The sequence below is a fragment of the Oxyura jamaicensis genome, chromosome 1 (assembly GCF_011077185.1).
Source record: "Oxyura jamaicensis isolate SHBP4307 breed ruddy duck chromosome 1, BPBGC_Ojam_1.0, whole genome shotgun sequence".
Lineage (NCBI taxonomy): Eukaryota > Metazoa > Chordata > Aves > Anseriformes > Anatidae > Oxyura > Oxyura jamaicensis.
This window is the reverse complement of record NC_048893.1, coordinates 130,099,803-130,122,762: the sequence shown is the minus strand read 5'-3', so window position 1 is coordinate 130,122,762 and position 22,960 is coordinate 130,099,803. Positions and strand designations below refer to the sequence as shown.

The following is a 22,960-nucleotide window of genomic DNA, read 5'->3' as shown; positions in this document are numbered from 1 at the left end:
ATTTTTTTTTTTTTTTTTTTTTTTTTTTTTTTTTTTTTTTGCTTTCAATTCAGTGTACACTTGAGAGTGTGCACACACGGTGTGTGTGTCTGTATGTGTGTGCATGTGTGTGATCAAGATTACCCTGTGATCAGTTACTTTATCCTATGTTGTATTCCTTTTCCTCTTTTTGAGCTCTAGGGCTGAAAAGTTTCTGCTTAGAACTTTTTATTATAAAATACACTAAAAATATTTTTGTTATTTGCTTTTGTCATTGTTTTGTTTTTCTCCAGGAACACTGATGTGCCATTTCTTCTTGTCCTGTCTTACCTTCATGTCCATACAGCTCTATATGCTTCAAACATGTTTAGAGGAAAAAGCAAGCATGGTTTATATGGAGATGCAGTGGAGGAAATGGACTGGAGTGTAGGTATGTCACATGTGCTTCTAACATTAATGAAGATCATTCATTCATGTCCACCAAACACAGACTTTTGCAATTTGGATGCCTGTAATATATGTGACATACTTGCGCCTTATACTTGTGTGGTGGTTTTACCGTGCTAGGCAGCTGAACACCACAACCGCTCTCTCACTCCCCCTCCTCAGGTGAGGAGGGGAAGAAGTAAAGGAAAGAACAACTCATGGGTTGAGATAAGGATAATTTAATTAAAGAGGAAAAAAAATATTATTAAGGAAATATTATTATTAATTAAACAATTCAACTAAAGGGAAAAAAGAGAAAGAGGAAGAGGGAGGGGGAAAGGGAATAACAAAACAAAACAAGTAAAGGCTATGTGGAAGTGCAGAGGAAAGAAATTACTCTCTACTTCCCACAAATGAGCGATGCTTGACCACGTCCTTGAAGCAGGGCCTCAATGCACGTAGCCGGTGTTCGGGAGGAGGACAGGCGTTTTTGCAACGAGAGCCCACCCCTCCCCTCTTCTTCCTTTTTCCACCTTTTATTGCTGAGTGTGACATCATATGGTATGGAATATCCCTTTGGTTGGTTTAGGTCAGCTGCCCTGCTGATGTTTCTTTCTCACTTTTTCGCCCACCCCCAGGAGGGTTAGAGAGAGTCTTGATGCTGTGCCAGCACTTCTCAGCAGCAGACACAACACTGTGATACCACTGCTGTTCTAGCTACAAGTGGAGAGCGCAGCACTGTATGGGCTGCTGCAGGGAAAGTTAACATCCCAGCCAGACCCAGTACAACTTGGAGGAAAGAAACAGTCATTTAAGAAGCACAATAATCTGACCTCTTGTGGTATCTACTTTGTGATCAAAATTGTCCTAAAAATCCCTACTCTTTTCTTTCACTATAAAGGTAGCCCGTATGGATTTAGGAGATACATATATATACACCTTAACTGTGGACATTTATAGTAGAGTGAGTTGAGTCCAACCTGAGCTTATGGAGGCCTGCTGGCCTCTGCAGGTATGATACTAATACCTAAATATTCTCAAATTAAATGACTGCAATATTCACTATTTAGAATTATTTGACTACTTACCTATTTAACTTCTATATTTAACTATTAACAAAGTTCATTATTTTTGGCGAGTTCTCTCCATCTGTGAAACCACTTAGGTGAGGTTCACTTATCTTCATGGAGAACAGTAAAAATAATGTTCTCTCTGAGGCTTGAGAGCAGTCAATCGTTATATCTTTCAGCAGGTGTCCCTTATCTTTAGACATATCAAAATGACTGATTCCAGTTGTGAAAACAACTAACATTATTTGAAAATAATTGTTTTGGAAAAGAGCAGTACTAGGAGCCAAAGAGCAGCTTACAATCCCCCTTCCCACATAGTCCAAGTTCATTCTGTTCTTAGTACAACCCAGTGCAAAGTGGCTATCTTCAGAAATTCAGCGTTAACACATACATATTTTTAAACTATGCAAGCATGTATGGTAAAACCTTGTGTATGTATCTTTGCATGAAGAGTTCCAGCTGCAGAACAAGAGTTCTCGTTTACAGGGGACAAAAGACAGCACAGTACATTTAATGATTTGTAATGTATTTAGTACAGTGTTTGGAAAAATGAATAAATGTGGAAAAGCCTCATGAAAAACTGTGACACACATAAAAGGAAGGGCTTTCAGTGTGGGGGACTGAGTAGAAAGAAAAATCTTTTGTATGTCTGATTTCATAGAGAGAAAGTAGATTTAAAGTTGTATTACACACTGAATCTTTATCACTTCTGTCAGTGGCCATCAGCATTTAGTAAGTCCAGTGCTTGCACTGGATAAATGTATGCATATGTCTTGACATTTCTGTTTGCACTTGCACTGTGGTAAACTACTGAGCATTAGCTGTTTTCACTGTCTAGGTTTGATTTTTCTATTTCTTTTTCTTTTCCAAGGTAGTGAGATTGTTCCAGCTTGATTGTTTACTGCTGTCATTGGGTTTTGCTGCCTCCTTCAGGAGAGTAGCTCTGGTGTTTAAACAAGTTGGAAACCAAGGCAGCCGCCATGCTACTCTTTGAGACTATCCCATGATACAGAGGCAGTAACAGATTGCAAGTCACTTCTCTGTTCCAGAATGACCGCAGGCTTTTAGGAGATGTGTCAGACAAACTGTCAAACAGCAGGACACCAACATATTAAAAAACCTTGGGATAAATCAGAGATAAAAATCTAGTAGTAATAGCGTAAGAATTTTGAACATGCTCAATAGAGGAGAAACATGAGTTTCTTTATGTGTTGCTCTTTATAATACATTATAGGAACATCAGGGCCAGCAGATCTAGTTTAATCAGGAAACAGATCCTCAGCTGTCATGAACTAGTGTACAAATATCAAATTTTGTCTCAGCTGAGGGTCTCGCTACTTGGTGTGGCTTATATCTTGTAAGACTCCTCTGTTGACAGATTGCATATTGGCTCCAAGAGGGAGAAAATGTGTTAAGTTCCTCTGTTACTTTCTCCTCCATTATTAAAATGATGCAAGACAGTTATGTCTGACATTTCCAAAGCAGACTGAAGGAATAATATAGCCTTTTTTTTTTTTTTTTTCATTTGAAGGGAGCACTTATTTCCATTAACCTCCACTAAAAATTCCAGTCTTAATCAACTATGTCAGACAAAGTAGATTTATTCACTGTACTACTGATGCCAGTAACCAGTGTTTTCTTGGAGGCCCTCTTAAGATGTTACTAGGAAAGTCAAACAAAATTGCCTGGAAAAGCTGAAGAAGTGAAAACTAAGCTTTCTACAAGGGAAGATTTTATCATTTGTTGTACAGAAATGAGTATTTATGTATAGAGAAATGTCATTTGCAAAAGGAACAGGAAAAAAAATATCCCAGATATAACAATATGCTACAAAATCCTTGCATTGAAGACAGCACAATCATAATAAGAAAATGAATGTATGGAAAACTGCACTATAGTATAACGTCAAAAATATTTACACTTCCCAGGAAAAAAAAAAAAAAAACTCAATTCAATTCTAAAAAAAAATCTTCCAATGTATGATCTGTTGAGTGGCAATAATCAATCCTTTGAGGATGACTAAAATTAAAAAAAAAAAAAAAAAAAAAAGTGAGAAAAAGAGAGAACAATAGAGCAAAAGTTGTGATTGTCAGATACCAGTGAAGAAAAAGTTAGATCAAATTGGACCATGAAATTAAATTAAATAGTGTCCCTGATTTGAGAGATCAACTAGTATCAAAAGGAAGGCTTTAGCTGCCATTTAGAAGAGGAAAAGCAACATCTTTTCTAAAAGTAAGACAGAGTAGTCCCCTTGGACTGAGAATCCTAAATAAAAGACAATTCTCCCTTTTTATTTGTTTATTTATTTAAAATAAATTATCTAATTGGACACTAAATCAATTAATCTCCATGCTAGAAGGAAAAAAAAAATGAATAAAATACTCCATTGAATGTTTCATGTTTTTGACTAGTTAAACCAGTATCGAAGGGTATAATTACAGTCCACGTCAAAAATACTAAATACAAAAATATCTGAATAAGCTTCGAGACCACATATTTCTACTGCTTTTGCATACTGATATGTGTTTAACAGAATGAAATGTTTAAAGCATTCACAGTTATAATGTCACTGCATGTGTCATGCCTAGAGAGTTATTTTCTGGCTAATAACATTAATTTTGTTTCAGTGTAGGCTAAGCACCTTATTAATGCTATTAATTATAATTCATATGAGAGCAGATGAAATAATCTTGCAGTCTAAAATCGAAAAAGAAATGATGAATGAATGAATTGAATATTATCCTTTTCTTCCTTCCTCCCTTCCTTCATTCCTTCATTCCTGATTAAGTATAGGAAGAACAATGGATATTTTCAGAAATTATTTTTTGCTGTAAATTGCATTACACTAACTTAATCCAAAACAGATCACTACAAAGAGTTTTGGAGCCCCCTGTAGACTTTCATGCAACCTGTTTGAAGACGCACTAATTCAACACCATTTTTGGAAAAGGTTGTTTACTGTTTTGGTAATGGTAGTAAGACTAGTAACCAGTTCTTAACCCTTTGTGGAACAATCACAGCTGAATGGTTCAAGTGTAAAAACACCCCAGAAGTTGTAGTCTGGCTAACACTGGGTATCTTTATTATGAGATTGCCCTGCAAGCTGAAAAAACCTGCCTCTCTGCCATGGTCTTTTGTTGTGTATTAGGATCAAGTTATGTCAAGAAAATGTTACCATCTGATGTTAGTTAATTTGAAGAAAAAGAGTAGGAATAAATCGCAATGTATCTTACTCTTATTTCAGACTTGTATTTGAGATATCTTAAAAGGTTTGGTAGAATTCTATATTGATAGAGTAGTTCCATAGCTCCCCAAAACAAGAGAGAGAGAGAGAGCTTCTGGAGAAAGTCCAGCAAAGGGCCACAAAGATGATTACAGGAGTGGAGCAACTCTCCTGTGACATAAGGGTGAGAGAGCTGGGACTGTTCAGCTTGTAGAAGAGGAGGCTCAGAGGGGATCTCATCATGTCTGTAAATACCTGAAGGGAGAGTGCAAGGTAGAAAGAGCCACTCTTTTCATGATGCCCAGTGACAGGACAAGAGTCAATGGGCACTAGAATACAGGAGGTTCCCGCTGAACATCAGAAAACAGTTTCACTGTATGGGTGATGGAGCTGGAACAGGTTGCCAAGATAAGTTCTGAATATCCTCAGAGATATTCAGAAGCCACCTGTATGTGGTTCTGGGCAACCAGCTCTAGGTGACTCAGTCTGAGTGGGGTGGTAGATCAGATGACCTTCAGACATTCCTTCCAACTTCAGCTGTTCAGTGATTCTGTGAGGTGTTGAAGAGAAGGAAAAAAATATATCATTTAAAGTCAATGCATATTTTGAAACTGAATTAAAAATAACTTTTGAAAGTTAGTCTAGAAGAACCAAGGAACTTTTCACTAAAAATAAAGCAAGAATACAACAGAAGCAAGATATGGCATGTTATAGTGATGACAGATTTTGAGGATGCTAATGATTTCTTAAATAGACTTTCCTTGCCTAAATAACAGTGTTTTCTTGCTATGCCTAATGTTGGACAAGGAAAAAAATAAGCTGTGAAATCTAGAATGGAAATTGTAACCCCTAGCTCTTTTAAATGAAATCAGGAAAATTTTACAATCTCACTACATTGCAATAACCAGAGTTATTCAGAGTTGAATTTCTGCTGGTATAATTAATAGAAACATCAGTTTTCAGAAACTTTCATTACCGTAGGCTTTATATAAGGTGAACCATAGCATGCTGATCACCCCCAATAGAAAAAGTTTAAATAAAGATGTCAAAAAACTGTTAGGGAAAAAAAAAAAAAAAAAAAGTGAGATTTCACTTTCTTAGTGAAAGAAATAGAGATTGAAGAGTAATCTCACATTTGGATTATATTGCCAGTCCATTTTAGAGCTGAACAAAGTAAATATTTTGATTCAAACCCTCTTTGTAGATAAATACAAAGCAGGCACTTCAAAAATAAATAATATTTAATACAAACTGCAGATGAGGAAACAATTATCTACATGATATATGCTTTTTCTTTAAAGTATGTTTTGCTTTTTGTGGAAATTGGTAAAATAATATTGCATTATTTTTTTTCTCTTTTGTCTTTGATTTTATAGTGTTGTATATAATCTGACTTCCTGTTTAAAAAAAAAAGGCTTCAGTAATACATTTAGTTTCTTTTCCACTGACTCACCAAATTTCTTTGGTTGAAACTTATAACCTAGAAAGATGTCTATACTTGATTTGCACATACAGAGGGAAGGATACTGTGCCATTGCTTCCCTCGATAGCTCATTTGTTTCTTTCTTTCTGTTTTCTTTTTATCACAGTTAGAAAATAGTGATGGCAAATGTAGGGGCCACATGGGACTCACTTGGTAGCAGAGATGACCATGAATATTTTAAACTCTTGTTTTTTCTTCTAGTTGTCTGGGAGTCTTCTTGCCAATTTTTTTTTTTTTTTTCAGAGGGCTGTTCAAGCCAGTCTAAGCACTCACCATTTTCAAAGCATCTTTTTAAATTCCTGAGCTTGATCCTCAGAAGAACTCCACTGACTTAGTTTCATTCAAACCAGTCATTGATATAACCCAAGGTAAAACGCTCAGAGGGCAAAAGCAATTCTGTGGAATTTAGTAACCTGTTTTCTTGGCTGAATAAGCAGTATGGAGGTCTTAACACCCTAACATCTGGACTGTTGTGCCGGATGATTGTTTTGATCGTTCTTTCACTGAGAGCACTATGCCTAATTTTAAAATTAATAGTATTCATGTAATTAAAACGTTGGATATCTGAATAAATTTTTACCAGAGGAACATAAATTACTTGCCAAAGCATTTGTGATACTCTTCAGCGGAACTGTGTGGGGTGATATGTGGCCTATAATAAAGTACAACAAGACAGAAGTAAAGTATACAATATTGAAAAAGGCCAGCTAAATTACAATCTGGTAGGACTAACTGAAGGTCAGACCACTTTTCATACTGTTCCTCCTTGATTCACCTGTTATCATAATAAGAATTGGTTATAAATGTGTATCTTCACACAGAACTTTCAAAGAGAAAAAGAGAGGCAAAAGCCCAAATAAGTCAACTCTAGATCTTTGTAGAAACATCTGTTTTACTTTTTTAGTAATTACATTTCACAGTGCTGCAAAACAGATTATATCAATACATATATGCAGGATTAGGCTGTGGCTCTTAATTTCTGCAGTGCCTAAAAACTAATATGATTAAAACTAAATGCTTATGTCTTTTATCTGATTAGTGTGTCTGTGTTTAAATAGTTAATACACAAATTATGTGGATTGATCATTGCCTCTGCTATTGATTTCTATTAAACTCTGGAGTGAAGTGAATCAAGAGTCTAAGTGGAAACCATTCCAATCTAGTATAAGCAATTTTTATTGACTCCTATTGTTTTAGTAAGAGGTGGAAGGAGTATTTCCAGAAACAATTTGAAAGCTACTTTGGAAAACTGTAAAGTTTTTTGGAGACAGAAAACTGAAATATGCCCACAACAAATTTAGTAAAATTCTTGCTCTGGTGAAGACATAATTGTCTAAAGCACACACAAAAACAATACATGCGGTCTAAACTTTACAGCCAAAGAATTCTTGAGATGCTGAAACATGTTACAGTTTCTTAGTTTTTATATGCCTTCATAATAACATATGTATCTTCAGTTTCTTAGAAAAAGCATTTTCCTTCTCATTTTAAAATAGTTATTTTAGGCTTACAACCCAGCAGCTCTTACACTTGACTTATTTTTTTAATTACAAAGTAATTAAAATATCAATTGTAATATTTATTACAAGTTATTTTGCACTGAAATTTTATTCCTAGATGGTTTTTTTTAATGAGCTTTCCTATATTGAGCAGTAACTTTTATGCTCCTGGGAAATAGGCATAGTATTGGCAAGCTTCAGCTGAAATTTATGTCTCTTCTTTTACAGAAAATTGTTACTGTCCCTTACTGTGAGTTCACACAACTTTATTTTGCTATAAAATGCTTGTGTTTTCAGCTCCTATTTAGAAAAGTTGTGTTGCTACTCACTTAGTATCAATCCAGAACCGTATGCTAAATCTGACAAATCTAAATTAAGCTAAAAAAAAAAAAAAAAAGGGTAAACAAAAATGAAAGGACAAAAGAATAAATAAATTTCCATTGCATTGGGAAAACAATGAAGGAACTATCCTTTTTTTTTTTTTTTTTTTTTTTTCCAGAAAAATACCTTGCACCAGAGTTCGTTGCAGAGATAAGCCTAAATTTTCATTGATTTTCACCTGTTGTAGTCATTCATAACAGTGCAAAGTCGATTTAAAAGGTAATCAATTATAATCAATTATATCAATGATATCACAGTATTAGAGATGATGGATAATCACACTTAGATTGTTTTATCCAGCTATGATAAATACAGCATTATCTTAGCTGAGCCTGAAAACCTGGAAGTTAAACATCTGGAGAGTGATGCCTGGTGCAGATGGCATGTTCCTTGACCTTGCTTTCCTGAATTGATACTGGTATATGCCACAAGTCACAAGGTTTATTTTTAAGCTGTTTTGGTTATCATGAAAGATGTTCAGCCAGCAACTTTAGGAATGAGGTATGAAGCCAATTCAGGTACTTTACGAGAAGAAGAACATTCTCCCACCCTGTTCTTCCATCCTGCTATTACCCTAACATTAAGAGACTGTTTTTTCAGCTAATATAGTAGTTAAGTTCTTGAAGCACATTCAGTCTTTAGGTCAGATCTGGGAAAATTGTCAATAAGGGTGCAGATTAAAAGACATTTGTAATTCTGCCTTTTATGATGTGGATGCTTTCCAGTTATGATCTGGGCTAAAACCCAAACTCATTTCATATGTCACTAAGCAGTAATGACTTTTAGTCACTACAGAACAGGACTGAATTTAAGAGGTGAGTAAGTGATGAAAGGCTCACATTTCCCCTATGATCAGCTTCCTGAGCTATCTAATCCTCCTTAAGTACAGTTTCCTGTTTCTATATTACATCTTTGTACACTGCAAAGCTCCTTGGAACATTATTTACAAGATTACAAAGCACATCTTAAGTAGCCATTCCTATAGCATTTTTATTAGTCAAATTTAAATAATGTCTTAGTAATGCATACCCCATGATGGAAAACTTCAGTGCGTGTAATGCAGCTTTTGGTAGTAGTACTATGTTGTTCAAAATTTGCTGCTAACAGCTGAACAGACTTCATTTGCATCTGATATCACTCAAGTAATTTATCAGCACAAAATGTGTTAATGTATTATTTGTTTAACTTATATTACTTTTCAAAAATGTAACTGTATTGTTTTCAAGATTTTAAAGTTTTCCGGTTAGTTTTGAACCTCTGAAAATTGGGCCTAATACAAAAAGAGCAAAATGACATTTCATATTATGATCAAAATGCTCTAATCAGGAAATAATAATAATAATAATTGCTCTTGAGATAGGCAAATTTCTGTTGGTAAGAGAAAGCTCAAAGCTTATTTCAGGTAACCTAGGGATAAGAGAATCCCATACTATGAGGATATGAAATTCTTTAATAAAATGTAATAAAAAACTTTTATATAACCTTTCACCTCAAAGTTTAATTGCACATAAAAATGGTATGGGTTTTTTGCTCCTTGCTTTTGGTGGGTGGGAAAAGTCATTATAAGTAGAATTAAGAACAGAGTAAAGGTTTAAGCAACAACTAACCTGTAGGAATATAGCAACTTCTATCTATATCTGAATGAAGGTTGCACATAAAAAGGCAGTGCTGAAAAGAAGTGAGAAATGAGGCAATTGCATGGGGCTAACTTTAGCCAATTTGTAGATGATCTCCAAAATACAGACTAAGAACACGGTTTAATGGAAGATAGTAAAGATTTTGTTGATAATTTGACTCTGTATAACAACCTGTTTAGCATCGCTGCTTGAAGCTGCTAAGAGGAATTACATTTGCCCTGTCCCAGAGAAACACCACAGGAGTATAACAAGTCAGTCATCCAGAGCACAGGGTGGGGATGGCAGAGATGGACATTATTTACAGCTCCCTTTGCCCACTTTGGAGAATGTGTCCCTCTTGTGAACCTGAAACCTTCAGCACTGACTTATGAACATGATTTTACTATCCTTTTTCTTCAATTCTTGGATACAGAAAGCATTATCTGTCTAGTTATTTATAGAGCATGCAATCACAGTTTTCGTAAAGAATGCAGTTGAGCTAGTAGGTGAAGGCTGTTGCTGGTGTAACTTACATCTCAATGAAGGAGGCCTAAATGTGAAATAAAGGAGCAGAGAAACTAAAAGCAAGAATTTTTAATCTGAGCATTTAAACCTTCCCATCCACACCCTTTCCTTGTACCTTCAGATAGTTTTTTAGTGGATTACCCAGTACCTCAATATAACTGATAGAGTCCAGGAATAACTATTAAACATTCATACAAACACAGAAAAGTCACAAATATATGTGTATATATATATATAATAAGGCTGTAATGTCCAGTACTCCACGATAGGAAAAATCAATCCTCCTATGCTTGTGTCTTAGGATATAGTTTTTAACATATGGGTTGCGTGCCATTTCTTTTCCCTTTGGAACCCTGTCTCATCATCACAGTGTACCTTCTTAATGAGCAGCTATTCAACAGTAGGTGTATTCCTCATTGTTAAATATGAATTCTCATGTTTTATTTAACACAGTATTGAAGTTCTGTTTTGAAGACAGATTTCTTTGACTTCTATCATCTTTTCTGTGGCATCACATCGCTAGAGCATATAACAGATTCACGAATAAGAATTTTCACAGTCTTTGTAAGACAGGGAGATCTCATTAATCTGTTTTACAGATGAATATCTGAAGCACAAAGATGGTGTTCAGATTTACCAGCTGGGGAAGAGTTTTGTTGCCAGTATCCCACTAATCCAGCTCTGGATCTATAGTAAAGAATTAGGACTTCCACTCAGCTGGCATAGCAGTGGGAGAGAGGAGAAAACAAGTCATTTGTCCTTCCCAGGCTTGATCCATGTTGAAGCTGGAAAAAGATTATTATGTGCACCTTGTCTCGGGAGTACAGAATTTCTTCTGGTCATGGGGAATAAGTTTTGTTTGTTTGTTCATTTTTTTAAAAGGTTACTATCTTCATCAAGATATAAACTATAATTTCAGGAACAATTTCTGTGATGATACAGGAAAAGTCTTGCAGCTTTTTACCCTTTATTCATAGCTGGCTGCATCTCATTTAACTGAGAATATGATTTTTATTTTCTTTAAAAAAAGAAAAATCAAGACTGACCATGTGCATTTCTGTTTCAGTGGTGATGCTGATAAGCCCAGATGTTCTTTTAAAATCATGACTGCTATCTTTTGGAGAGAGAGATGATTTTTTTTTCATGCTTCTTTTGAAATGTATTAGTTATTTTGAGACCATAGTGTTAAAAAAGAGAGGAACTGACTCTCTGTATTACAATAATCATACAATAAGACTTAGGACAATATCAATTCTGTGCTGTAAATTGCAAGTCCAAAGGAGGGCCATAAGGATGATCAGAGGGCTGGAGTACCTTTCCTATGAAGAGAGGCTGAGGGAGTTGGGGTTGTTCAGTTCAGAGAAGAGAAGGCTCTGGAGAGACGTTATAGCAACCTTCCAATACATAAAGGGGGCCTACAGGACAGCTGGGGAGGGACTCTGTCAGGGAGTGTAGGGATAGGACAAAGGGGAATGCCTTTAAACTAAAACAGGGTAAACTTAGAGTAGATATATGGAAGAACTTACTTATTTTGAGGATAGTGAGGCTGGAACAGATTGCCCAGAGAAGTTGTGAATGCCCTGTCCTTGGAAGTGTTTGAGGCCAGGCTGGATGGGGCTTTGATCAACCTGGTCTAGTGGGAAGTGTCCCTGCTCATGGCAGGGGGGTCGGAATTTCGGGCTTCAAGGTCCTTTCCAACCCAAACCATTCTGTGATTCTATGACTATTCTTCATTGGCAGTCTGGTTACTATTACTGAATTGCCATTAACCTGAAATTTCTTTTCAAACTGCTGAATCATAAGACTCAAATTCCTAGCATTAATAAGCTCTTTTTGATGAGGTTAGTAGAACTGCCTTTTTATTGACTATGTTTATGTTTTTTCCAATAATACATTTAACTTCTAAAACAACAACACTAAGTAATGGGCAGGCTGGTAATACTACCAAAGATTATTAATCTTTTAGAAAGAAGTTGTGTATTTTGCGTTGCAGAAAATTCTGGATTTTGGGGGGTGGTTTTGGTGTGGTTTGGTTTATTTATTTTTTGTTTGTTTGTTTGTTTGTTTTCACTGCACCAGCAGATATTAATGGAGTTTTTAAAGTTAGGGAAAGCACTAGAGTAACGATGCTGTGATTAGAGAAGGACACGCTGCCAAGGTGATAATTTTGATCTTCTCCAGCTTTTTCCCCCACTACTTGATTGTAAAATCATAGAATCATACAATCATTCAGGTTGGAAAAGACCTCTAAGTTCATGTAGTCCAACCTTAATAAAAGCATTTATGTTTCATTTCAGGCTTAAGAAAAAAAATTATACTGAATGTTTATTATGGTTTCTTACTTTTTTGTTGTTGATTTTATTTATTTATTTATTTATTTTAATGCTATTGTGGGCTTGTGGTTTTTGTTTGGGTTTGGTTTTGCATATTTCATTTAGTTTAGTCATGTTTTGTTTGTTTTGGTTTTACTATTTTAAAAGCTTTATTTTTGTTTTCTCTTTATTTTAGCTTAGTTCTTGTATTTTGTATACACGTTTCTCTTTTTAAATCATTCCCCTTCCCTACCCAGCAATGGAAATTTTGTGTGACATATCCTAATGAAAAAGGATGGTGTAGTAACCCTGAGAAAACCCAACAGATTTTATGTTCAAGTAGTAAGCTCAATATCCAAAGGAACACCTGACCCCTAAGGGCTGAATTGTTTTCTCGAGATGATAGAAGAGAAACTCCAGGATAATCAAATCTCTACCTTGGACCAGCATGAAGTTGTATTCAACAGCTTCAGTGCATCTCACAGCTTTTTGCTACTAAAAGAGGATAGGCAGAGCACCCGTCTCTAACCAGCTTCTAGGGAAAGCATAGCAAGGTTGGGCAGAAGAAAAAGAGAAGCATCTTTCTCTTGCAGCAAGTGTCCTTTTAAAAACCTGCTGGATGGACTCATCTATATCACACTTAATTTGCTTTAAATTATGTATGATTAACTTGCACCTTAGGTACTTCAGTTTACATGTCTTTAAACTTCAGCTACCATTTTTGTGTTATGACAATAAAAGATTTAGGTTCCTAGGTTTTAGTTTAGTGGCAGAGTTCTTTGTGTGATAGCAATTTATTTAACTTCAATTTCTAAATCAGACTGGAATTTTAAAACAAAGCAGGCATGAAAGGAATAAAAGAAATGTAAATGTGCTTTAATCTTAAAGAAAAGAGTGTCCTAGCCCAGAAAAGCAATATTTTTTTTTATATATATATTTTTTTTTCTTCCTGCAAAGCCAAATATAACTTAATCCCAGGTGTTTGCAATAAATGAGTAGCTTAGAGTGTCTCTCCATATTTCTAGAAAAGTAATGGAAAGTACTATTTTTGGCAACATAAAATGTATGTTTAGTGTATGGCTGTGTGAAAGGTATCAAAGCTCTCTTTTCTAATCCAGAGTAGAGTTGATTGTGGCATCACCAAACAGTAGACACATCAAGCAAGTAAAAATCAATATGTTTTTTTATTATTTATGATATGAATAAATATAATTTGTCTTTGTAAAATCATCATATCATACTGGAACTTTCAGAATCATTTCATGTGTAATATTAAAAAGTATAAGGAACCTTTGTCATTACATTTTTTTTTTCAGGTGAACATTTTAAAAAGTTCCGAGGCTTTTTAACTCTGAATTTTGTAAATCTGAAGTTAGAGTCTATTGTCAGCTAAGAAAATCTGTGATTGCTCACAAGTTATGTCAATAAGAAGCCTTTAATGAAAAAAAAAAAAAAAAAAAAAAAAAAAAACAACTTGTAATTGGGGTTAAATAGTAAATAGCATTTTTTTTAGAAAATAAACAAGGGATAAAATAATAAAAAATATTTTGAGGGTATCGGGTTTTGGTAAATGAGGTTTGAAAATATAACTTTTCTTTGTATGAATGTCTTTGCATACATAATTGAGTTACTTCAGGGGTAGTCGGGAAATGGCTGTTAACAACATGTGTATGGTAGGTCTGTTAGCATCTCTGAAGATGAGACATTATTCTCTTTTGGTGGATTCTTTTCTTTCCCTAGATGTCAAATGTGATAATGACCCATCCACTAGTATGCATACAGAAATATGGTTATGATACAGTGGTCTAAAAATAGAGTATTGACACCAAGTTCCTCTCTCCCATGTTGATATGAAAAGTACCATTGAAATAAGCAGTCAAGATAACATTTATATATTTCCATATTTACTATACTGGTTTTGTCTTCCTTTAAAGAAATTTCTACATTCCTTATGTGAGAGATACACTTTTATCTAAGGTTAGAATCTGGCCTTTTTTGTCAGCTCCTCATAAGCCACAGGCAGATAATTTATTCTTTTATTATTATTATTTATTTATTTGTGGTTCCTCTTTTCTAGTTCTCCCAATGGATTTTTAGAGGAGATCACACTGTTTCCCCCACACGCTTGGCTGCTTTTCATTACTTGGCATCTCTTGCAATGATCAGTCTCTATTGATAGTAGCTTATCAGAATATCATTATTTAAGCAGTTTTGGAAAGACTAGGCTTTAAGAAGGAAGATAAAAGCTGTAATACAATTGAGATTAAAAGGGAGATATCAATTTGACAGTCTTTAATATTACATCTCCTTTATAAAGATGTATTTTTTAGATGAGCTAACAGAACTTTTTTAAATTTAAATTAACCTGTCTTTTTACACATAAATATTGCTCAGTTCCATGCAAGAGTATGAAGAAGGTATCTTGCTAAATACAAAGAGAATGGGATTAAATGAAGAATATCAGGATCTTTATGTAACAATATGTGTTTCTAGTTGGCAGATATCCAGGTCCTCCAAACTGTTCTATTTTGTTTTGTTTCATTTAAAGAGTTTTTTTGAGGGACTTGGTTGGAAAACAAGAAACTCTTCACTCCAGTAAGCAAGAAGACCTGCAAAATCCTGAAAAATATCTGTTCCTTTTAATCATGCTGGAGTAGGTCTTCTGTTTGTGTAGAATTATGTAACTGCCTTGAAGTCAGTGGAACTGGGCTGATGTGAAGTCAACAACCATGGTATGGAAAGGTTGTGGTTGTTGAAAAAAGTGTCATCACAACCTTTCAAACAAATCGTATTTACTAGGGATTTGGTTTTAATAAAAAGAAAAAAATATGAAAAGTGAACACCTTGTAATGGAAGAAGCATATATTTTGTTTCTTAGCTTAACCACACTGTCAGAAAGGTAGTAAACAAACAGTGCACCTTTCTAATATGTGTAAGACAGTGTTAAGTATGTTGCTAGCAACAGCTGGCAAGGAAAAAGAGGAAAGCAGAGGTGGCTGCCAGCAACTCACAGGCAGGGAGCAATTACATTCAAATGTCAAATGTCCATTAGCAGAAAATTAGAGAGAAAACCAAAGCCAAAGGTAAGGATGATGTCTGTGCAGCTGAAAGTCGGATGAAATGTCCCATCAGTCTCTTGAAGTCTTGACTGGGGCCAAAGTGCCCAACATTATAAAAAGACATGGTTCAGGCTAGAGTTAAATATAATACAGGTTCCTTTGTATCTACCACAACACATCCTACAGGACAAACTGAACACCCTCAGCATGGTATTAAGAGCAGAGTGCTACTACAATGGCTTTTTTACACAGTATAATTTTTAATAAGGCACAAAATTGGCAGGTGTCCTTAAAAAAAGTCCTTGAAACATTTCTATGGAATATTATCCTAACTGTTCTTGCCAATTTAGAGCTGAGACAATCGAGCCCTATATCCTAGATTTCGCAGTCAATTTCAACTTTTGTTTGGTTCTGCTGTAGTTCATCAACTGGCAGTTGCAATAACCCCCAGGTGCTTCTCATAAAAAGTAGATGACCAATTTAAACAGGTAAAGAGAAAGTAGATGACCAATTTAAACAGGTAAAGAGAGCTTTGAGATCTGTCTCCACAGAAAATGTTAATAATATCCCATTTCTTTCACAGAACATAAGCTGACTTTCTGATGTGACATTTAATTATTTCCCTTGTTCTTTATTAACCTTAAGAATACACAGTAAGGGAATAGAAAGCAATCGTTTTAAGCAGGAGACACTGGTGTAATAAATATGTGATCTGGAAACATGTATGCAAATGTTCTGCCCTACTCTTGTGATATTTAATTGTTGAGTCTTGCTAAGGATAACCAGTTCCTAAGTACAGCTAGCTATGCTTCTCTGATACCTTTGAAGGCAGAATTCTACTTGCTGTTGTGTACTTCTCCTGTTCCTATATTCAGCTTCCATAGGTTTGATGTTACAGGTTCAGAAAGAACTAGTCCTTTAAAAATATATACATTAATAGGGAGGGACCGACCCTGTTCCTGCCATTCCATCCATAGGAATTCCATCCATAGGAATAATACCATTGCCATAAGTAAAAAATAAGCTGTTTGGGACCTTCCATTGGATGGTTGCCATCCTTGGAGAGTTTACCTTGGCCATAAGTCTCTTTTACCCAGATTTGCAGTTAGATTAATTTGTGCCTTGTATCTGTGTTAATATTTCAACTCATACATGGTGTTGCTATGTGAATTATCCTTCTTCATGCTGAATTTAACTTTCATATTTATCCTAAAAACCGTATCTTACTGTGATCCAGTGTGGTGGTTTTACTCAGGTAGGTGGCCGAGCTCCACCACAACCGCTCTCTCACTCCCCCTCCTCAAAGAGGAACGGGGAGAAAATAAAATGAAAGGGGCTCAAGGATTGAAATAAGGATGGGGAGATCGCACACTAATTATCGTGATGGGCAAACAGACTCAGCATAGGGAGATAGTAAGATTTATTGCCTATTAGCTACAGAAGTGAGAAGTAATTGAAAGAAACCAAAAGCACCTTTCCCCCCATCCACCCTCTTCCACCTCCTCCCCCGAGCAGCGCAGAGGAACGGGGGAATGGGGGTTATGGTCAGTCTATAGCGCTTCTTCGCCGCCTCTCCTACTCGGTCACTCTCGTCCCCTGTGCTGTGGGGTCCCTCCCACGAGATGCAGTCCTTGCTGAACTGATCTGGCATGGGCTGCAGCTCTTCAAGAACTGCTCCAGATATGGGTCCGTACCACGGGGTCCATCCCTCAGGAGCAAACTGTTCCATGCTGGGTCCCCACAGGCAGCAGCTCCTGCCAGGTCACCTGCTGCTGCATGGTGTCCTCTCCACGGGCTGCAGCTCCAGCCTGGAATCTGCTCCGGCAGGGGTCTTCCACAGGCCGCAGTCTCCGTCAGTGCAGGTCCACCTGCTCCACTGTGGTCTCCTCCACGGGCTGCAGCATGGAACCCTGCTCCACCGTGGTACTCCATGGGCTTCAGGAGGACAGCCTGCTTCACCATGGTCCTCACCACAGGCCGCAGGGGACTTCTGCTCCAGCACCTGGAGCACCTCTCCCCCTCCTTTGCTGACCTTGGCGCCTGCAAGGCTGTTCCTCACTCCTCTCACTCTCCCAGCTGCTGTGTGGCACAGCGTTTTTTTTCCCTGACTTAAATATGCTCTCACAGAGGCGCAAAACAACATCACTTACTGGCTCAGCTCTGGTCAACAGTGGGGCCCTCACCAAACATGGAGCAGCTTCTAGATCCTTCTCACAAAAGCCACCCCTATGGCCCCCTGCTACCAAAACCTTGTCACATAAACCCACTACATCCAGGTATACAAAGCAGAGCCCTTTCAGAAATATATCTCGCATGCATACTGGGAAGTCTCCTAACTTTTTTTTTTTTTTTTTTTTTTTTGTAATTTTCCAATGCAAACCGAATGACACCTAGTATTTGTATAGAGAAAAGGCAAAGAACTAGGCATTTATATAGAGAAAAGGCAAATAATTGGGCTTGATGATCTCAAGGCTCTTGTTCTACCATGTTCTGGGGGCATTGAATACCTCTTGTCCTAAGCAGAGACCTCATGTTGTTCCAAACAAATTTAAGATGAGACTGACATACTTCTTTTTCCCAGGCCAGACCAGAAAAAGGCAGATATTTTTTTTTTTTCTTGTAGATATCTTCTGTATGCTACTTAATACTACTGTGAAAGGTTAACAGAAGCTCTTTCCTAATAGGCTGAAATATTTTTTTCAAGAGCACTTAGATGAATTAAGGAATCAATGTCCTATTTTATAAGCCAGTGAATAGTCTTTTGAGCTAACCATCTTTCATCAACAAGGGTGACCAGAAAAAATATTTATTTTCCCTTCTGACGGAAGCCTCTGAAATTTAAATCAGTATAAATACTGGCATGTTGAACATGTACACACAAACACGCACGCACACACACACAGAATTATTTGGGAAAAAAAATCATAAAGATTTGTGACCTTAAATTTACTTGATCCTCCCCCCTCCCAAAGTTCAGAATGTCATCTATGGAAGACAGATTGGAGTTTACATTCTATGGTGGAAAATTCTGTTGACAACAGTCAGGCTTTTTTTCTTATTGGTATTAACATTGTCTGTAGAGAGATTCATTCACAGCTACTGTGGTTTAGAGATGGTGATTACACAGTAGGCTTCAAGTTTCTAGTCATATTTAGCAGGCAGTAAAGGCACCAAGTTGCCCAAAAGCAGTTTGAGAAGTGAACTGGCAAATGTGCATGGTGATGTAGGAAAAAAAATATATCACTGGGGAGGGGGCAGGGTGAGAAGAAGGGAAGAATCTTCTGTTTTGTGGTTGAATTAACGCACAGCTGCCTTCATGTAAGATTGGAGTTCAACAACTAAAATCAGAAAGCTTGGAAATTAAAAGAATTAATATTTCATGACAAAGGCTAATTTGATCTTGATAAAAATCCTACTTGCCTTGTGTTGTATGATTTCTAAGTCCAATTCCCAAATTCAGCAAAGATGAAAAAGTTTGTTTGCTGAAAGACAAAAAATGTGTAGGCTCTAATGTGAACCAATTTTATGTCAGTTCCAGTTCTGTTTGATAAAAAATATAAAAATGAAACAAAGACACTGACATTTTATTAATTATTTTATTTTTTTCCCAAAAAGGTGCAGAGAATTAAATGTGGTGTTAAATGACTTACCCTGAATTAAATTCTTGATACTTTAATCTGAAAAATTTTTGGCATTATGCATTTGGATTTAAGAACATAGACATACTCAGTTTAAAACTGACTTTGACATTAATAAAAGTTTAAACCTTTGAAAATACAGAGAAGAGTTTCTTTTATCACTCCTCAATTATAGACTCAATCACCATCAGCATTTATTGGAATAATCAAATAGTGGAAGCCTTAACTTCACCTGACAGTCTTAATTCAAAAATGAATAGTATCCTTTGGTTGTCATTGCAGATTGCCTAGGTCTTACGCAAAGAAATCTTTTCCAAAATTTGAAAGAAAACCCAGGAGACTTTGGAGCATGGAAATAGACAGTGTCTTTTGCATTATGCATTTAAGTTGTATGTGTGAAATGGCATCTTATTCTCAGATGTGTGCAGAATAAAGATGCAAAATGCAGTTATCATAGCTGTCCTGTAAAATGTAAATGTGATGAACCCCCTAAAATTGCATGACCATCTCTCATATTTTAGCATTTTAATCAGGCTAAAAAATAAGATTTACATTAGCCTTATGTAGAACAGATGTAAGGTCTAAAATTGAATTTCAAGCAATGCATTTATTAGCTAATTTAAGTATTAATAACCAAATACTTATACTTTAGACCTTTAATAATCCCCCAAACTTTATCACTAGTGTTGTAGTACTAATCTAACTATGAAACCCTTGCTATACTACATTGTCAATATTGCAGCTGTACTTACAGGTCTTTGCAACCTCCATAAACACATCTTAACTCTGAGATTTCTTATCCACATATATTTCTATAAATGCAAAGGATTGTTCCAACTTTCCCAATTACAAAATAAGTCGAACCCTATGTGAATAAGAAAATAAGTAATATGGCACTCATCTCTTGGGAAAATGTATCTTATGCTAATAAGTAAAAAAAAAAAAATGTTGATTTATTCATAGTTGCTAAGCAGTACATGCCTGATCTGTTGTGCACTATGCTGAAAATTTATCCTGAGGGCCTGAAAGACACATTATACTTATAAACTGTATAAACAGTCATAAGCCACAATTACAAGACAATCCAAATCCAAACATGAAGCAAATTTGTACTGATAGTTTAGCTGACCCCACACCAGTTAACTTGCTGGTTTTCTAGATGACAATTCTCTTAATGACCCTTAAACTGATTATTCTTGTCTCAGCCTGTGTCTAGTGGAATCTGAAAGAGATGCTTTTGATATTCTACAGACTACCTGGACCTAACCTCTACTGATCTGAATGGTAATTTACCCTACATTGTTGATAGTTGAATCTGAGGCAATTGCCTCACCTTCCCCCATTGTGAAAAGAGTGCAGAATGTTTCAGAATAGAATGAGACTCATGGAGTGAAATAGTTACTGATGAGGGCTCAATGTCCAGAGACTTATCAGCACATCAGAAGAGAAAGGAAATCTACTACTTCAGACCAGATCTAGTGTGGTCCTATAGATTGAATACCTCCGCAATAGTGCTTTAGGTGTAGTCTCGGCACCCTTCTTTGCATTTAGTTAATTTGAAAGAATACAGGTCACAGAATCAGAGAACTTTTCTATGTAAACAGAAGTATATTAAACGGTGATTATTAGATTTACAACAAATGTGCATTCCTGATCCTAATTAAAACACTGATACAAATGTGCATTTTCAGAATCAGATGGTAGTTGTTTGGCATAATGTCCTGTAGACATTGTAGATCCGACTAACCAATAGTATTAGGAACTTGAACTATTATAGTCTCCACCTTTGTACTTTGAAGAAGACTGCATTGTAAAGACTGTTTCTATTGCATAATTTTAAAAATAACAATAGCAAAGCGAGACTTACAAGATTTTCTGCTGAATCTAAACTGCTTTTTTGTCTTTTTTTTTTTTTTTTTCCTTCAGGAATCATAGGTATTAAAATTAGTTCTGTATTTTCTTTTTGTTCTATTCAGTTATATTAGCTATTATTCACTCTCACCTTTGAGATTCATGTGTTAATGCTCCCTCTATACAGAATCACAAGCTGTCTTAGGTGGGTGTGTTCTATTGATGGGCTAGATAATGTTCCATAATATCATCTATTGCTTCAATCCAAAATTTCCACTTTCCAGTGGTTTTATTCTAGCTCTGAATGTTAAACAAGTTTCATGCAGGCTTTATGTACTGTTCACCATATGTGCAACATTGTCTTGTTTTGCTGTCAGTGATTTTATTATTTTCTATCTTTACCTCAAGTGTTGTGTTCAATGAGTAGGTCTGAAAGTCATAATTACTTCCCCACTGCAAAGACAAACTGATTTACATATTTATCAAGGGGAAACTGCATGGCTGTAAGCATAGCACAGAAACATTTGCATATTTATATCCTGAAATGTACAAAAGCTAAAATTAAGATACGGATGTCTTGGTCTTAGTTACTAAGCTGGCTTTTATACAAAGATTTTAGTCAGTGTATTTTGTAATCAGATTGGTCCATTAAAGAATGAAGTCTCTTTTTTCATCATACAAATTCAACATAGAGATTAAAATGTTTCTTAACTTATGAATGATGTTTTGCAGATATTGCAACATTAAGTCTTCATTAGGTGAAAGTCTTTGAATCTGGAAGAGATGATGAACTGTGGAATTACCTAAATTTAATTTCTGTACCAGGCATAAGATCCCAAGGAGTTTAATATGTTAAAAGCTATATAACTGAATGACATCAATATCTTTTCTGGGAGGAATACAGGCTTCCGGATACTTATGCATGTTGGGGTAATTTGTAAGAGGTTATGCATGTATTCAAAGCATTCCTAGCTTGCCACTCACAGAGGTAAGCCACTTCATCAGTCTACAAGTTAGTTGTGATTCTGATCAGTGATGGTATTTGAAAGGAAGCGTTAGTATCAGAAGGGAATTCTGAAACATAAACTAAAGGAAAAAAAAAACTGCTTCTTGTAGGCAGAGATGTGATGGCTGATCTTCCTAGATTAGTCTTTGTCCAATAATTGTCTCAAGTTTACTATAACCTTCTGGGCATGACAGAGTCATGTGAGAATCTGCTGGAGTGGGATAAGAAATTTACAAAAATTTCCTTTACTGTCAACTATGTTGTCCTGAGACATCCTTAACCCTCATTCTGAATCTTGCTGTTTCTTTGAATCAGGCATACTGCTTTAAAGCTTTCCTAATGAGTAGAGAGACTGTTTTTTCCTAATGCCTAGATTACACAGAGGTATTCAATATTCTAGAGCTTTTTGTTTATAATTTCAACAAGACTAAACTATTTCAAATTAATACTGATAATACTTCTGTCCTATTGACTTCAAATGACAGTAAGCTAATTTATGAAGCAAATACATTTTTCATATGCTTGCTTGACTAAACCTTTGAACAGATTTCCAAAGCATTAATGCATTGTTAAACACTGTATTGTTTTTCAGTGCTTGCACCTTGTTTTCAAATGAATAGTCATTGTTTATAAGCCCTATAACCTCATGTACATGAGTACCGTGGGAGTCTTACATGGTTCAGAACTCCAGAAATTAATCTCAGCATTAGATAGGCTGGTTCAGCTACCATTTATGTTGTGTTAGACAAGTTGAATAGCGGCATCACACTTGCAGTTTCCTACTAATGAGCAGAGTCAATTGCTCTTATCACTTTCACATGGCTATTACTCCACTGAAATTGGCATTTTCACTTTAAGAATGAAACAACTCTATAATTTAACATAGCTTGAA

General features: G+C 35.8%; 1 protein-coding gene and 1 long non-coding RNA gene across 4 annotated transcripts in view; both read left to right on the top strand.

Annotated features, from left to right (window-relative positions):
• STS (steroid sulfatase) overlaps nt 1-22,960 on the top strand; it is a 111,819-nt gene that overhangs the window by 31,711 nt on the left and 57,148 nt on the right. For all 3 annotated transcript variants that reach the window (XR_004745899.1, XM_035308701.1, XM_035348425.1), the window contains one exon: nt 273-409. Coding sequence is in view for 2 of the 3 variants with exons in the window: in XM_035308701.1 (XP_035164592.1) it covers nt 273-409 (137 nt within the window). In the remaining variant the exon portion in view is untranslated. The remainder of the gene's footprint in view (nt 1-272; nt 410-22,960) is intronic.
• LOC118155629 lies at nt 15,795-17,887 on the top strand. The gene is made up of 3 exons (XR_004745933.1): nt 15,795-16,061; nt 16,094-16,814; nt 17,850-17,887. It is a non-coding gene; the product is annotated as an uncharacterized LOC118155629 (long non-coding RNA).